The sequence below is a fragment of the Bipolaris maydis genome, assembly GCF_028858645.1.
Source record: "Bipolaris maydis strain C4 unplaced genomic scaffold PSV08scaffold_17, whole genome shotgun sequence".
NCBI classification, from domain to species: domain Eukaryota; kingdom Fungi; phylum Ascomycota; class Dothideomycetes; order Pleosporales; family Pleosporaceae; genus Bipolaris; species Bipolaris maydis.
This window is the reverse complement of record NW_027093873.1, coordinates 1,060,029-1,076,005: the sequence shown is the minus strand read 5'-3', so window position 1 is coordinate 1,076,005 and position 15,977 is coordinate 1,060,029. Positions and strand designations below refer to the sequence as shown.

The 15,977-nt window shown below is 44.8% G+C and overlaps 8 protein-coding genes across 8 annotated transcripts; 2 read left to right on the top strand and 6 right to left on the bottom strand.

The window, feature by feature from the left end:
* Positions 1-2,857: 2,857 nt before the first annotated feature.
* PSV08DRAFT_190793 (major facilitator superfamily domain-containing protein) lies at positions 2,858-4,450 on the bottom strand (the record flags this gene model as incomplete). The annotated part of the gene is made up of 3 exons (XM_014218438.1): positions 2,858-3,214; positions 3,265-4,149; positions 4,205-4,450. The coding sequence occupies 3 exons, from the start codon at positions 4,448-4,450 to the stop codon at positions 2,858-2,860; spliced, it is 1,488 nt and encodes a 495-aa protein (XP_014073913.1).
* Positions 4,451-4,910: 460 nt separating this feature from the next.
* Positions 4,911-6,426, bottom strand: PSV08DRAFT_190840 (MmgE/PrpD family-domain-containing protein; the record flags this gene model as incomplete). The annotated part of the gene is made up of 2 exons (XM_014218456.1): positions 4,911-6,049; positions 6,099-6,426. The coding sequence occupies 2 exons, from the start codon at positions 6,424-6,426 to the stop codon at positions 4,911-4,913; spliced, it is 1,467 nt and encodes a 488-aa protein (XP_014073931.1).
* A 296-nt stretch (positions 6,427-6,722) lies between these two features.
* Positions 6,723-8,246, bottom strand: PSV08DRAFT_375027 (citrate synthase-like protein; the record flags this gene model as incomplete). The annotated part of the gene is made up of 5 exons (XM_014218455.2): positions 6,723-6,805; positions 6,851-6,933; positions 6,983-7,732; positions 7,785-7,982; positions 8,035-8,246. The coding sequence occupies 5 exons, from the start codon at positions 8,244-8,246 to the stop codon at positions 6,723-6,725; spliced, it is 1,326 nt and encodes a 441-aa protein (XP_014073930.2).
* Positions 8,247-9,139: 893 nt separating this feature from the next.
* Positions 9,140-10,052, bottom strand: PSV08DRAFT_20649 (serine hydrolase FSH). Its single transcript, XM_014218454.2, has 3 exons — positions 9,895-10,052; positions 9,829-9,847; positions 9,140-9,779 (listed from the first exon to the last, which is right to left on the bottom strand). Exons 1-3 carry the CDS (start codon positions 9,943-9,945, stop codon positions 9,184-9,186), a joined length of 666 nt encoding a protein of 221 aa, XP_014073929.1. The 5' UTR covers positions 9,946-10,052; the 3' UTR covers positions 9,140-9,183.
* A 314-nt stretch (positions 10,053-10,366) lies between these two features.
* Positions 10,367-10,864, bottom strand: PSV08DRAFT_356967 (phosphatidylethanolamine-binding protein; the record flags this gene model as incomplete). The annotated part of the gene is made up of 1 exon (XM_014218453.2): positions 10,367-10,864. One exon carries the CDS (start codon positions 10,862-10,864, stop codon positions 10,367-10,369), a length of 498 nt encoding a protein of 165 aa, XP_014073928.2.
* A 426-nt stretch (positions 10,865-11,290) lies between these two features.
* On the top strand, positions 11,291-13,312 carry PSV08DRAFT_375026 (uncharacterized protein; the record flags this gene model as incomplete). The annotated part of the gene is made up of 5 exons (XM_014218452.1): positions 11,291-11,566; positions 11,626-12,273; positions 12,321-12,487; positions 12,562-12,862; positions 12,983-13,312. The coding sequence occupies 5 exons, from the start codon at positions 11,291-11,293 to the stop codon at positions 13,310-13,312; spliced, it is 1,722 nt and encodes a 573-aa protein (XP_014073927.1).
* A 373-nt stretch (positions 13,313-13,685) lies between these two features.
* Positions 13,686-15,027, bottom strand: PSV08DRAFT_211698 (uncharacterized protein; the record flags this gene model as incomplete). Its single annotated transcript, XM_014218451.2, has 1 exon — positions 13,686-15,027. One exon carries the CDS (start codon positions 15,025-15,027, stop codon positions 13,723-13,725), a length of 1,305 nt encoding a protein of 434 aa, XP_014073926.1. The 3' UTR covers positions 13,686-13,722.
* A 411-nt stretch (positions 15,028-15,438) lies between these two features.
* On the top strand, positions 15,439-15,759 carry PSV08DRAFT_252389 (uncharacterized protein; the record flags this gene model as incomplete). Its single annotated transcript, XM_066092458.1, has 1 exon — positions 15,439-15,759. One exon carries the CDS (start codon positions 15,439-15,441, stop codon positions 15,757-15,759), a length of 321 nt encoding a protein of 106 aa, XP_065948040.1.
* Positions 15,760-15,977: the final 218 nt, after the last annotated feature.

Here is a 15,977-nt window from a genome sequence, read left to right as displayed (position 1 = left end):
GAGCCGTCCCTATAATCACCAGCAAGCTGCCTGCGAAGATCTAGCAGCTATCTAGCGCTAGTTCGATCTAGTTAAGATAATAAAGTAGAAGTAGGGTATTATAGACAATAATATCTATAACTTTAATAAAACTAGCTTTACTATAGGTAAGATTTTATTATAGTTAGTTATTACAGGCTCAGAAGGATATAGCAAAAAGAAGCAGATATAGCTAGGCAACCGTAAGTAAGTTACTATAATCTAAGGCGTGGGCACGTCAGGTCGCTAGATACTACCCTTCGTTATCTTTATAGGTAAGATGCTTATTAACGTCTAGTTTAAGGATTTGCCTACCAACTAGGTTCTTAAAGTTAGTCTCAATAGGTAGACAAATAATTAGCTTACTCTTACGTAGTTAGAGCACTTTAATACCTATATAAAGAGGTATACTATAGGTAGGTATTAACTACTTATTATCGACAGCTATAAGAGCCACTACTTAGTCGATTTTCAAGATCTTTACAAGGAGAAGAATATTATTCTTCTCTATATGCCTGCGCACTCGTCTCACCTATTATAGCCTCTTAACGTCGCCTATTTCTCGCCATTAAAGCGCAAGTACAGCGACGCTATTTTAGGCTTAGTACGTAACCGCACTAACTATATTAGTAAGGAGACCTTCTTACCAGCCTTTAAAGCTGCTTTTAAGTAGTCTATTATAAAGGAGAATATCTAAGCTAGCTTTAGAGGCGCTGGTCTAGTCCTATACAATCTATAGGCTATGCTATTAAAGCTTAATATAGTAGTACAGACGCTAAAATAATTACTATAACGGGTAGCTACCTAAGAGGCGTAGATACTACGCAACGCGCGCGAAGTTAAGGCTTAAAGTACTCTTATTTAATAGAGAGTAAGAAACTGTCCTAGGTCTTCTATAAGCTCTTTAGACGAAAAGATTACGCAGCTTAATAAAGGTGCGTAATAGATAGCATATAAGATAGTATTACTACGTGAGAAAGTAGGTAGCCTTAAAGTAACTTTAGATATAGTAATAAGACGTAAGAGCTGTAAGCGGCGATACGTACAGACAGAAGAGACTCTTACTATTAGCGAGGTATAAGAAGTACTAGCTAAATAGGTAGGTAGCAGCCGTGGCAACGATAAGAGTGCGTCGAAGAGGGTGCGAGGAGAGAGGCGGTGCGGGCGTTGCAAGCAGACTAGACACAACGCTTATACCTGCGTAGTTAAAATAGATAGTATAAGTAATAGTAGCGATTCAGACAATTAATTTAGTATATCGCAATAGTTTATTAACTGTTGTAAAAGACTGTGATAACGTGTCGACGTCGACACGCTGGTGGGGCGTGATTAGCTCGCTTGGGTGATCAGCTCGCTTGTGAACCACGTTAGTCCTAGATTTATCATTCAAATACACTGGGCCTGTACGTATGATTAGAATCTGCGCATGTTTATTATAGTAACTTCATTTTCGTAAGCGTAGTTATAACCAGTCAACGAGTAGGGTTAAGCAATATGTGATCAAAAAGCTTTATTAACTGCTGTCAAATTGTCCCACATGCTTGCCAGACGTTTAAAATGCTCTGTGCTGGTGCTGGGTGGTGCTGCATTGTGCTCCTTGTACTAGCATGTGACTAATATCCTATTTTCGCTAGAAGAGACTCTAGCGCCGATGTTTGGGGCATTCCTCGTGGTCCCGGAAGAAACGTAGTATGGTCTGAATGCGTCGATGAGTTGGACCACACTTCATTATCGTGAAGTAGTTCTGTTACCCGCGCTGCGTCGACATAAGTTCGAATCTCGACCATTTTATCATGTTCCCACCGAGTGATCCAGACGTTCACCATCGACCAGTTCTCGCCTAGTTGAAATGAGCTTCAGATTTGGATACTCCATCAGAATTGCATACCATTATTTGCCCGTCCACTAAACAAAACCTCCTGAACACTCCACTTTTGGTCGCAACCACCCGTGATGTACTGAAGCTCGATACGGTACTCATCAGGATACTTTAGCCTTATGCAGTTGTTGAGTCGGTATAGCGCGTTAACATAGAAGTGCTTCAAGTCATGATAGTGTCCTGCTAAAGGCTGATGGCCAACTACAGTAAAATCAACATCTGGTGCAATGTGATTGATTAGGTTGGTAACGTCGGTCTCAAGGGAAGAAAAAATAGAGTAGATTCGAGGCTGCGACACAAATTCACAGTCCAAAGATGGATTGCCAAAAAAGAATCCGTCCTGTGATGCGATTGGCGGTGATGCTGCTGTCGATCGTAAGGTGGCAGCAAGCAGGACACAAAGTGGCGGTAAGGCAAAAGGACGCATGTCAGAGAGAAAGATAAGGAGGGCGAAGTGATCAATTCTTAATGTGTAGATAGTGGCGAAGCGTTGCAATGTATCATGAATGGGATTGCAGATATGTTGGACACTGCTGCATGCACACTAGGTGGTCTCGCACATGCATGGGTCTACAGCTAGACTGTGAGTAGCTCCGAGAAATGTTCCTTTGTTAATTAGATAAAGTCAAAATGGTAATTAAATCCAGCAGAGTAAGCCTTTGCCCACTGATGCTAAGACAAGCTTATGTCAGCATTGGCAAAAGGCACCCAGTATCTAAAATCTCCGGAGAGATTAAAGGACCTAGAAAACCGAACACTGTCAAAGTCCCATTACTATCGAGATCAATTAAAAATACCATGCAATTTCAATGAAACGAATGTGAATTATCTAGAAGAATTTACAGAGTTTTGTAAGAGTTATTCCAATGTTTAGCTTCATGAGGGGTGCCAAAATATCCAATCCATATGAGAATGCATTGCTGAGCTCACACCAAGATCGTGCAGCACAAGCCAGACACTTCATTTATTTGAAGATGCTCTCCATGCAAGTCCCCATCTGTAGGAGACTAGGAGTAGTGGAGTGGCTGCTATAATAGCCCCAGCAATACAGGTAAAACTCCATCCTCTGCCGACCCAGTTGAGCAAAGGGTGAATGAGAACTGTGGCAGCTGCCCCAAGTGTACACCTTACCAAGTTATTAGCCGCCATAGCCGTCGCAGGCCTCGAATAATTGAGATCGACGACCAAAATGTTCATGACGTTGTAGGCCCCAGTGACTGAAAAGGCAATAAGAAACAGCAATGCCAAAGGAGCCCAGATTGGGCTGCGGAAAAAAATTACCCAACCGTAAATACCGATCGATATAGCTGCTAAGATCTTTCTCGTGTTACTAATAGAGTGCAAGGCAAGTAGCTAAGGTTTCTTACCATCATAGGCAAAGCTATGTGCAGCCGTGTCTTTTCGAAAGGAAAATTCTCTTTTGTACTCCGCTCGTGATCAGATCTCTCTTTCAGGGCGGCTTCTACGCGTCGGTAGTTCCAGTCGACAATTATACCGTTTGTGAAAGCACTGAATAGGGTTCCTAATCCTGCGGGTATAAAGGCTAAACCGATTTGGAGGTCATTGAATCCATATAAGATTTCGAACTGTGACGGAACACTAGACATGACAGCATAGTAGCTCGCGAAAAGAATGCCATTACCCAGCATGACAATTCCCGTAGGGAACTGAAACACGACTCGAAGAGTGACAAGAGGATCGGGTAGACTGATGCGTGTTTTTCCTGAGTACGTCAAATCTCCTTCTGATTCTTCTTCTCCATTACGCTGTTTCGACTTTTGTTTCATCCATTGATATACTGTTTGATTGAACCCCAGCGGCTGTACGGATCCATCTTTGACGATTGTTCTGCAAGTTTCTGGAAAGAATAGCAAGAATGGCACAAAGAAAAACGTAGCCACAATTGCTAGAAACCAGAATATAGATGGCCAACCGAACCAATGGCTAAGTATTCCACCTATGATTGGGCCGAGGGAAGGAGCGAGCGCAGAGCCAAGTGATGCGATCCCAAGGTACATGCCTCTTTCAGCAGAAGTTACTATATCTGCCGCAACAGCACTCGCAAGTGCGACCATTGGGCTGCTACCGGAACTTTGAACAGCTCGAAGAATAACAAGAGCAGGGAAAGTTCTCTGCAGAGCAAGAGCTACATCAGAAGCGATGTAGATGAGGAAGCAAAAGATGTAGACAGGTCGCCGGCCAACGACATCAGCGATGGAACCAGCGATTGTCGGCGCAAAAGCTTGTAACAGCTTGATTTTAGAAATTAGTTCTGAAATGTGAATCATTGCCATGGAAATTACGTACCATATAGCCCATGATAGTGAAGTTCATCATTGCGTGGCTGACGTGGAGATCTTTTGCCATAGAATTCAGCACTGGGTAATAGATATTTGCTGATAAGGGCGAGAGTGTCGAGGCCAGTGAGGCTGTGGAGATCAAGATTCGTTTTTGAGTAGTGGTAAACACGGAGTAGCGCGCCTGTGTGGACTTTCGGCTGAGGAGAGAAGTAGTCTCAGTCGCTTGCCCTTCGGTGTCAGGATTAGCTGCCATAACGATGCTTTGAACAATAGCCCGCTTTTAGCGTCTTAAAGGCTTTGGAATATGTGTAGATTGTTATCAACAAGCGTGTGGATGTAAAATAGCTATTTTTTCAATCGTGAAATGTTCCAAATCTAATTATAGGATTTCACAAATCAGTAAAGCTAGGTTAATTACTAGCTCCGGACCATTATGCATGAGGGATAAAAAATTCAATCCGGACATCGTCCATTCTTAAAAGCTGTTTGAAAACCATGATTGGAGTCTCCCAGTAATCAAATCAATAGAGAAAAATTGTCTACTGTTGTCGGCAAGGACATACTGTGCGAGCCAAACAAGAGTGATGTTCAAGAGAAGCAACGTAGAAAGGGCCCCAAATTCAATTTCTAATGCAAAAGACAAATTCCCCTATTTCAAAAGTATATGCAGACTTCACATTCAGCCGTTCAAACCCCCCACTCTTCGTTCCGCATTATAATTTCTGCTCATTGTGTCGACCTTGAGCGAAAAGACCCAAGAAGTCTGAAATCATGATGTCGGGTATTTCCACAGCCATTTTCACTCGCTCTATCTCCTGCGTAGAGAATTTTAGCTTCATATTCTTTTTAAACTTCTCTTGAACCATCTTCGTTGTGTCGGCACTTCGGACATGGCCAACAGGAAACTCGACAAAAATTTCTTCAGAAATGGTGTCGTCAGAAAAGGTGATGGTTACTCCTGATGCAAGACTTTTCTTATTCAGATCTAAGTAGTCTTGGGTGAGTTTTTTGTCCTCAGTAAGATGGATGTGGGATCGGAGCTCTGAAAGCCGTTCGTCACACGCCCAAGGGCTGTCGTTCTTGTAATCGTTACTCTCTGGAACTGCACCTTTGAGCAAAGCCAAAGCAACCATGTATTGCATGCAATGGTCCCTATCAGCAGCGTTATGCAAATACCCTTGTTTGTCAATAATGAGGATAGCTGCGGCTGTTGTTCGTATATCAACTCTCTTGATGTGCTTATCCGGGCAAAGGCCTCGGGCTCGCATGAGGTTACTGTGTTGCAGAGCTGCTTGTACAGCTGCAATCCCATGACCCTCCACCGGCATGACTTTGAAGATTGTATTTTTTATGGTCCAGCTATTGTATGGTTTGGGAAATTGGAACGGCTGGCCTTCGAACAGAGTATCATAGAACCCCCATCTCGGTTCAGTCAGTACCGTCTTAGATCCGGGCTGGCCTGCTTGCGCAAAAAGGGCAAGCTGCACCGCCCTCATACAAGCATCTCCAGCAGCCCAGCCCTTACGAGGAATAGTGTTTGTTCCATGGCGGTAAGTGCGGAGAGGATGGCCATCCATCCATACATGGGATATTGCAGCCATTGTTTCTTCTTCAGTGAGGCCAAGAAGCCACGCAACCACGGCAGTAGATGCTAACTTGACGAGAATGACGTGGTCTAATCCCTGTTTGTTGAAAGCATTTCTTAAAAGAAAGCATCCTTGGATTTCATACGCCTTGATCATGGCTATAAGAAGTGTGCGCATCGTTAATTTGGGACCAGTATGGACGACATCTCCCTTTGCAATGCGATGGCTCTGCCAATCTGCCACGGCCAGAATAGCCCCTAGATTATCTGAGTGACTGTAAGTATGCGAGAATGAACCTGGAAGTATTGTCCTCACCAGAAGGGTGGCCCCAATCCGCACCCGCGATCGCATCGTTATGATCCAAATATCGAATGATTGTTGCCATGTCGAAAGCGCCTTTCAGTGGGTCAAGTAAATATGAAGTACCAGGCAACCTAAAACCATTTGGATTTACTGTAGTTGGGTCAATTGGCCCTAGTAATTTGCCACACTCGTCACTCGAAGAGATCGTTTCGATAGCACATCCCATGGCATCGAGGAGCGCCATCCGCGCGCAAATGAAGGCATCCTCATCAATAATGTGATAATGAAATACGTAATTCTTGATATCAATGATGACCTGATCATAAGGTGTCGATGACATTGTAAAATCACTTGAAAAGAATTTCAACGCAAGAGGAAGATGTGCGGGGGTACAACCGGAAAGAACATTTGTATAAATATTCTCAAATGCAGATCGAATGATTCTCCGGTATATTTGCATCAAAACTATCTAGTGCTATTATTAATGCTGTTGCGTGATGTGGATTCGCTAGATATATCCGGGGATCTTTCTGATCCCGGGTTGATTAGCTCCTCACATCGATTCCACCGAAATCATCCTGTGTATCATGCCTTCCCCGTATCAAAAAGATCGTTCTCGCGCAGTCAATTCGTATGTTATAGCTTTGCACTGGCAGTATAGATTGGCTCAGTGTCCCCCGTGTAGATATGCGACGGACGAAAAAGTTTTATTCCCCGCACTGTCTATGTTAGAAATTGGCACTTCTAAGTATCGCTAGACTCACCCATCGCCTCACGCCAGTGCGCCATTATTCCAATGAGCCGTTGAGAAATCATAGCTATAGGAATGAAATCGGACTGAAAACCACTTGAAAGTAATGTTAGCGGACTATTACATAAATCGTCGGGCAACTTACACGGCAGTGAAAACAAAATTCCCATAGAAATCAGCATTCGGATGAAGGCCTCTTGATGTGAAATAGTCGTCGTTAGAAGCGAGTCTTTCAACTTCCCTTGCAATCTCAATCAACGGATCTGAGTTTGCACCCGAATCTTCAATGAGCTCCTTTATAGGCCTTACACGTGGATCGGTGCCTTTGTAAGTGCGGTGTCCATATCCAAATAGTTTTCGCTTGCCTTGCTTCACCTCCGAGATAAATTCGGGGACTTTTGATTTGTCTCCGATACTACGAAGGTTGAGATGCGCAGCCTCAGTCGCACCGAAATGTAGAGGACCATATGCCGCTGCTAATGAAGCAACAAGACAAGATATGGGATCTGTGAGTGACGATGCTGTGACCATTGTGGAGAATACAGCCAATGCCATCCCGTGGTCCATATTCAATGCTGCAAACCGCCGAAAGCATGACACTTTCATCGCATCTGGTCGCCCAGTTAGATCGTCAACCATGCCGGACATGTGGAACAGGTTTTCGATGAAATTGTAATCCAACAAAGGAGCTGTGAACTCAATTCCTTTCCGATGACAGGCCGCCATCCCTACGACAACTGCGTATGCAGCGATCGTCTTGACAATTGCTTTGTCAGTTTTTTCGATGTCACCTTGGTAGATGTTTCCGCCGTTTGACGCTGGAATCATATCGGGATTACTTCCAAGATACGCCGCCAAACCAGCCACGACCATCGGCATGGGAGGGGACGCCGACCTTTGAACATATTAGTTTCTCCATTATGGGAAACAACATGCTCAATACTTACGGGAAGGCCGACACTACTTCGAAAACGGTTTTGGGGACCTCTAGCATAGCCGCTATCAATGCTCTGCGTAAAGATTCCTTCTGCACAGGTGTTGGGTATTTTGCCCACACCAGCAAATGTAACATATCTTCATAGTCACTTTGCCATAGTTGTTCTAGACTGTAACCTCTGAAAAGAAGTAGATCTCTTTCTCCATCTCTAGATCCTCTTAGCACCTGGATGATGAGAGGGGTGTGGAAATTTGTATTACGCAAAACTCACACCTGTTTCCACCACTGTCGTATTCAGGAGCCCGGGGTCATGCACTCTCAAACCGCTGTCTAATTTGTCTGCTCTATTCCCGCTAGACGAAGGGGCCTTGATATCTTTGAATGCCGTCGCAAGGATTGCATTTCGCTGTATTGGGACTCTATATTCTTGAGTAGTGCGGGAGTCTCTCACGAAAAGGAAGCCGTTAGACATCTTGGAGACCTCGATTCAGGGATAGAATTGAAAGGGCTTGTTAATTTGAATCAAAGGCAAAACAACTAATGTAAGCGTCATATACAAATCGTGAATCGATAGTGCAGACAATATTTGTGGCAAACATGTACGACATTGATGTGAAGGAGTTTAGTTCGCCGAATAGCCCGGACACCGGACTCCTTCTCTCAAATGACGTGTGGAGACAACAAAAAAACTTTGCGCTACTCTACTACGAAGGCAATTGACTATGTACAGAGTCTCAGGAGATATTAGCACAATATTAGCTTGGCATCTGAAATATTCTTGCTGCTTTGCAGCATCCACAATTTAGGAGCTTCTTAGGCCCTGAGACTCGCTACTTTGGACGATGTCGCGTTAAATTCCTTGATTCTGATCAAAGTATCAAGTTAGCCTTTTGCTTCAATAGATAATCATTAGCTTGAGATTTTTTGGTTAATTATCTACGGTAGAAACTCTGTTCACGCAATCAAATGTATAGTGGAATGGTAATTTCTAGAAACTAATTCCCGGCACATCATAAACCGCCGGCATGAATTCAGCATTTCTCTCACTCCTACCACCAAGACGGTACCTAACACGTTCGTGATTTTGAAATAGTATGCTCTGCTCACAAATTTTACGTGGATCGAGTTATGAGCTATTTTTATCATGGAAGAAAAAATCCTGTAAAAAAGGATTTCACAACCTCCTCGTATCTGGGCATATGGCTGGACGCAAGATTATGACAAATGAGTTACATTTGCCATCAATGTACTAGGGAAGGAAATCTCGTAATGAAAACATTTGTCGAATTATGAGAGTAATGCTAGAATACGATGAATGGCATTCGAACATGACATAAAATGAAGGAGCTATTGTAAAATTGATACTCTAGAACTGCCGAACTACCATTCCTGCTCTATCTTAGGTTCTGCTATTGGAACATAATTTCGCGACTTAATCTCCTGATTGCACCCGCGATTTTTGCCACGAATTTTGGCTCTCTGGGGATTTCATGCCCGTTGTCATGTAGCATCAAGGTTGCTTTTTTGTCCCCGCATATCTGATGTAGCTTGAGAGAGTGCTCGTAAATAAAGTCCTTTCTCCCAACAACATGAAGTGTAGGAATGGTTATCTTGCCCTTTAGATGCTTCTCAAATATGAAATTTCCGCTCCCGCTAACCACAAACGGAGGTAAGCTGTTGAAGAAAATTGCGCATTTGAATGGTGGAGCTTCGTATGGGTGGCGCGTTGACCACTGAGCGAGAAACCCACAAGCGAGGGTACCGCCATGCGAAAAGCCGATCACTGCGTCAAAAGGCCCTTCTATCTCAATAAAATCCAAAAGTTGATCGTATGCTTCTTCCACAGTAGTGCCATCATCCTCTGATGACCGCGGCCAGTTGTAGTAGGAGTAGTATGGGCCTTCGAAAAAATTCTCAACGTTAGGCCCAGGGCCAGAGTCAACAACCCCTTCGGTAAAATGGAAAGTTGCAGTATGATCCGATTCAAGCTCACGAATCAAAGGTCCTTGATGGAATTGTTAGAGCATGATCGTTCGAAGGCAGGGAAGTATTACGAAGCTGAAACTGGAGGATCTTAACCTCTGTTAGTATATTCTCATTGGAAATTTGTATCAGAATACCTCTGTATTTGTCCCTGCCCCATGGAGGCAGAGGACTCTTAATGGCGGCATGTTGGAGGGAGATGGTACTTTCTTCAGCTGTTTTCGTACAAATAGGTTGCGTGGCCAAAACGAAAGCGCAAGATCTCATGCATGTAATTGTGTGAAAGGTTTCTCGCAGCTTAAATTCAATCAATAGTCGGACAGGCAGTAATAATGTTATTTAATCGTCCACGTGATGTTTCACAGTTGATATCTCCGGAGTTCGCAGTGATAAGTTACCGGGCTATATTTGATGCACCAGGATAACCGAGGTAGAGTTAATAGCGGCGACTACTGGTTGGAGGTAAAACTCGATTTGGCAACTCCTACTTCGGGCCTGTCTCGCCGAAGCTCGTGACTCAATCAACACAAGTCTACTCAAGGAACAATGATATTCAACAGTCTATAGTATACCCAATACGGAGTGAAGGTTTAGTGAATATCTACATTGTCACAAGTGCCTGACCACTTGTGTTGCCTTGCATGGAGCGTGATTGAGGCTTGTTGTGGTTATGACTCTGGTCGTGCTAGCCTCGCCAGCCCTCTCAACAGAAAACCAATTTGCCGCAACGGGGCTTCCGAGTCCAGTAATTTCCATAAAATACGTAATGTCAAACCCAGACCTGGAAGCGACGGAGACGGGGAATATAGTTTGGAAACATTGCGGGAACACATATTTCAGAGGTTGTTCGAAAAGCAAGAAGATGTAACGATGCTTTTCTCCCGGGGGAGGTTGCGAGCCAACATATTGGGCACCATCCTCTGTAGGTACCACAAAATCGCCTGTAGCTTGAGATACGTGACAATTTGGTTGATACCAATGAAGAATGGTTGTGGCATTGTAGTCGTGGACAACGTCGGGGTCAATCAAGAAGACGATGTAATTGGTATCTGGTTGAAGATGCGTGGGTCTCAAGACGGGCTGTGTTACGACATCTGTTGTTTGCATTTCGTTAGCAGTTTCTTATAAGATTATGGGAATTCCAGACCTATTTGACGCAAAATTTGACCTGGGCGGACAGGCTGTTTATTTGAATAGGTCACGTCGAGTGATTTTGTGCATGAAGGTGAGAATTCAGGCGGGGTTTGAGCAACTGCAAACAGTGGCAATAGGTAAAAAAGTATCATTGTTGGGAGTGAAAATTGAACTGAATGCACACAAGTGTCCAAATTTCGTGAGTGTTTTTCGAAAAAATTGATTAATCAAGACCTTTCCGGAAATCAATTTTGTACTTCCTGAACAGTACAAGAGAAAATCAATATTTCTCCCGGACTCCGGTTGTTAAACAAGGCGAAAGGGTAGTCGAGCTTATTAGAAGGGGTTGTTCGGTTGAAATCTCGATTAGTAGTTGTATCGCCCAAAAGACTATTCAAAATGGTTTTCCGTCCTCCAAAATGGGTTCCCCAAATGCCGTCAATACCGGACTCGACTCCAATTCTCGACTTCCTGTTACAAGAAGAGTTCGGGCGTCATAAGATTTCTCAATCACATCCACCCTTAGTTTGTGGGATATCGGGAAGAGAATATAGTGTACCTGAAGTTAGCAAACGGACGATATCAATCGCAAAAAGTCTTCTAAAGAGCCTTGAATGGGAAGTCAATTCTGGAACGCAATGGGAAAAGGTAGTGGGAGTCTTCGCTTTTAATAGTGTAAGAAACTACTCGCATGTAAATCGGAAAACCGATGCTAAAGTGATATATTTTGTCAGATTGATACTCTTCCAGTGGCATGGGCGGTACAGCGTCTGAACGGCATTGTCACTCCGGTCAATGCCATAAGTACCGCCGAAGAACTCACTTCTCAATTACGCTCTTCGGGTGCAAAAGCGCTATTTACTTGCGCATCGCTGTTATCTACTGCACTAAAAGCTGCAGATATTGTTGGAATCCCACGTCGGCATATCTTTTTGCTGGAGGTAGCGGCTGATCAACCAAACCATGGTTCAATCTACTTCAGAACAGCTTCGAAATTGGCTGCCGAAGGCCAGAGCCTCCCTCCACTAGAGCCAATTGGGTGGTCACCCGGCCAAGCAAAAACACAAGTAGCGTTCCTCTGCTACTCGAGCGGCACATCCGGAACACCCAAAGGCGTTCTTATTTCTCATTATAACGTGATATCCAACATCATCCAGATGCATACCACTGAGCGAAGTGTACGAAAAGAAAGGCTGAGTTTAGCACGCAGCACAGAGTTGGATATCGGCATTTGTGTCCTACCGCTGAGCCACATCTACGCATTAGTTGCAATTGCCCATACTAGCTTTTATCGAGGCGATAAATGTGTCATCATGCCAAAATACGAAATCAATAGCTTTTTGCAAGCTATTGAAATGTTCAAAGTTAGCTTGCTTTATCTGGTAGGCATTGGAACTAGAGGCTTCAAACGACATGCTAATGTTTGAAGGTTCCTCCCATTGTTCTCAATATCCTGCAATCTCCTACACTGGTCAGCAAGTATGACCTTAGTACCATATCTGCTGTCTTCACAGCTGCAGCGCCTTTAGGTAAAGAGATGGCGCTGGCTCTGGAACAAGCTTTTCCACAGTGGAAGATCCGTCAGGCTTACGGTTTGTGTAATCACAGCACATGTTTACATACCTGTTGACACTGCTAGGTCTCACAGAGTCATGTGTTGTCGCCACCAGTACTGTTGAGAACGACATCTCACCTGGCTCGTCTGGCTCTTTAGTTAGTGGATACGAAGCAAAACTACTTACTCCTGATGGAATCGAGATAACAGCTCTAGACGTACCTGGAGAGCTCTATCTGCGCTCTCCTTCTATTACTTCTCTTGGATATTTCCGAAATAATCAAGCTAGTAAGGAAACATTTCTCGAAGATGGATGGCTGAGAACTGGGGATGAAGCTATGTTCAGGCTCAGTGAGCAAGGCAAGAATGAACACTTATGGATCACCGATCGTTTGAAGGAGCTGATAAAGGTCAATGTGAGTGAAAATTTTCCTAATTCTATCAAAATCGCTACCGTAACCAGCTGTTCATTCCAGATCATTGGGTCTCAATTTCTTTCGCGTCTATTAAAACCCCGAGTATATTAACAGTATCAGGGTCTCCAAGTAGCGCCTTCTGAGATAGAGTCTCACCTTTTATCACACATTGCAGTTGCGGACGTTTGCGTTATACCTATTCCAGACTTGCGGACTGGAGAGGCACTCAAAGCCTACATAGTGAAAGCTGAAGATTGCCGGGGAATAGATGATGTGAGCCTCGGGGAGATACTCAAAGTCCATGTTCAAGAAGAGAAGGCTCGATATAAGTGGTTGAAAGAGATAGCGTTTGTTGACAGGATCCCAAAGAGTGGAACAGGGAAAATTCTCAGAAATGCGGTTAAAGAATGGGAAAGGAGTTTGCGTAGGCAGGATGGGCCAAGGCTATGATTATCCAACGAACAAAAATTTCTATTACACAAGGTGATGTTCAGTTGTGTGCAAAGGGTCAGTCTCCTCTCCAACCTAACTTGTAAAAAGATATTTGGGGAAGATAGACTATTTCATAATATCAAGTGCGGACCATCTAAACGATCCACTGCTCATTGCGCCGGATGTCAGTGCTGAGACTCTGTTACATCAGTAAAATATTTTTGCATTAGATACACTAGGCACACATGCATTCCACGCCAATGTAAAAATCATGAATGTACATTACACAAATTCTAATTCTGATTCATCTCGTCTTCAATGGGTGTGCAATTACTGCACTTGCAGCTTTGTTGCTACAGTGCGATATTCTACACCCCAACCCCAGATGCCATGATTGAAAACATTTGTGTATTCCCAGCTTACCATAATCATAGGTCAAAAACATCACTGACTCTAACGACCTGTCCCGTCGCCATACTCTTGTTCCCGCATATACCAGTGAGTATGCTCAACGCACCATCAACATGGCTCGCAGCCCTCATATCCCCATCAATCTCCGCACCCCCTTCTCCAAACAAATCAGCCAGCAAAACTTCATCGCCGCCCCCATGAGCCCCGACACTCTCCGGAATCTCCACGTCGACAGGCTTCTCGAATAGCTTTCTCAGCGTGATACTTCTGGACTCGAGACTGCCCTCGAGAGACTGGGCACCCCCGCTGTTCACATAGCTATTCTCTACAACCTCCATTTCCAGACGCCCTCCTGTCCCGTTGAACGAGACGCGGAATCCTTCCCACGGCGCATACGCCGTGAGCGAGTATGTAAGCACTGCGCCGCTGCGGTACCGTACCAACAACGACATTGTATCTTCAATGCTGATGCCGTCTCCAAACACCGACTGATCTCGATAATATGCATCTTCGTGCTCGGCATCCAGGTACATGTGGCGTAACTTTTCATTCTGTTCCATGTGCAGCGCAAACGGATCAGCGGCGGCTACCTTGCTTCCGTGGGCGCGGGCATAAAACGCGGTCGTGCCTCTGGCTTCTGCGTTCTCGCGCCCATAGAAGCGCAGGTCGCCTTGCGCATATACGGTTTCAGGGCGCGACTGCAGCCAAAAATTTACCAGGTCGAAGTGGTGGGTAGACTTGTGCACCAGCAGTCCTCCCGAGTTTCGTTTATCGCGATGCCAACGCCGGAAGTAGTCGGCACCGTGAGAGGTATTTAGCATCCACTCGAAATGAATGCTGGTTACGGTTCCGATGGCACCACTCCGTAGTAGCTCCCATACTTTAGTGTTGTGTGGTGCGTATCGGTAGTTGAATGTTACTCGTACTTTTCCGCCGGTGCGCTCGACGGCATCGAAGATTTCCCGGCACCGCGGCGCATCGATGGTCATGGGCTTCTCAGTCACAACGTTGCAGCCGAGTTCGAGCGCGCGTACAATGTACTTGTTGTGTGTGCGGTCAATGGTTGTGACGATGACTTCGTCGGGCTGTGTCTCCTGGATCATGCGGTCAAAGTCTTGCGCTTTGAATGTAGGCACTTGGACATGCCCGAGGGACTGAAGCTGGGAGTTTGCATAGTCGAGCCGTGTTTGGTTTGTGTCGCATAAAGCTACAATTGCAGAGGTTGTCTTGTACGTTGTTGCTATTGCAGTGTAGAAGAATGAGGAGCGGCCGCCTGTACCGATCAGAGCGTATTTCTTCTGTTTCTTCGTATCCGTCATCATGCTAGTAGTAACAGATCGTTAAATCCAATCTCAAATGAATTATGTTTTATTAAGGTTCTGGTCTGTAACGATTACATCTTGGAAAATGTGATGATGGGGTATCGGTATAAAGGTACCCCGGGCTCACCCCTCCGGCATTGCCCCTCCATCTTCGGGGCGTTATAGTCCGAGTTGTACAGCCATGACCTGCCAGCATGTAGATCATATCCGATAAAACCAAAGAAGCTACATGCGAACTCTTGTTTGAAGTAAGCGCCTGAAAAAATCCACCCCCATGGGGAAGTGTAGCCCAGGAATGATCCAGGGTAACAAGGAAAGCATGCGCGGGGAATGCTACTATCCTTGTTTTGTGTCTTAAGTAGTTGATTAAATCCTTTCACTCACTGCCCCGCGGAGATACTCGTATCTTCAATGCTGTGTTCGAAAATCGCCACCACTACTCAGGTTGAAGATCCCAAAGACGATAACATTACACACCTCGAGCACGCAGCAACCACTCAAACTACTAGAAAAGGCGATGCTGCCGCAGAATTTCTAGCTGATGCCCATGTAGAAGATGCATCCTTTTCTTACAAAGAGGAGCGTGCGGTGCTGAAACGCATCGACTATCGCGTCCTTCCCCTTCCACTTGGCGCCTACTTCTTCCAGCAACTTGACAGGTCTTCATGGTCCTGCGTCTCGATATTCGGCATCCAAAAAGATGCAAACCTTGTCAGGCGAGAGTACTCGTAGTTGGTATCAGTTCTCTGCCTCGCGCAATTGGTCATGCAGCCACTCGCTGCATATCTATTGGTAAAACTACCTACTGATAAAGTCAGTTCAGCAGCCATATTCCTATGGGGCAGCAGTCTGGCCTTCATGTCGGCTTGTACAGATTCTCCGAGTCTTCTCGGACTGCGTTACGTCCTAGGCTTTTTTTAAAACAATGATTGCGCCGGCTTGTGTCGCTA

Bases quoted from the DNA above. Each gene is read 5' to 3' on its own strand.
- PSV08DRAFT_20649 (XM_014218454.2), bottom strand. From the start codon at position 9,945: ATGCCGCCATTAAGAGTCCTCTGCCTCCATGGGGCAGGGACAAATACA.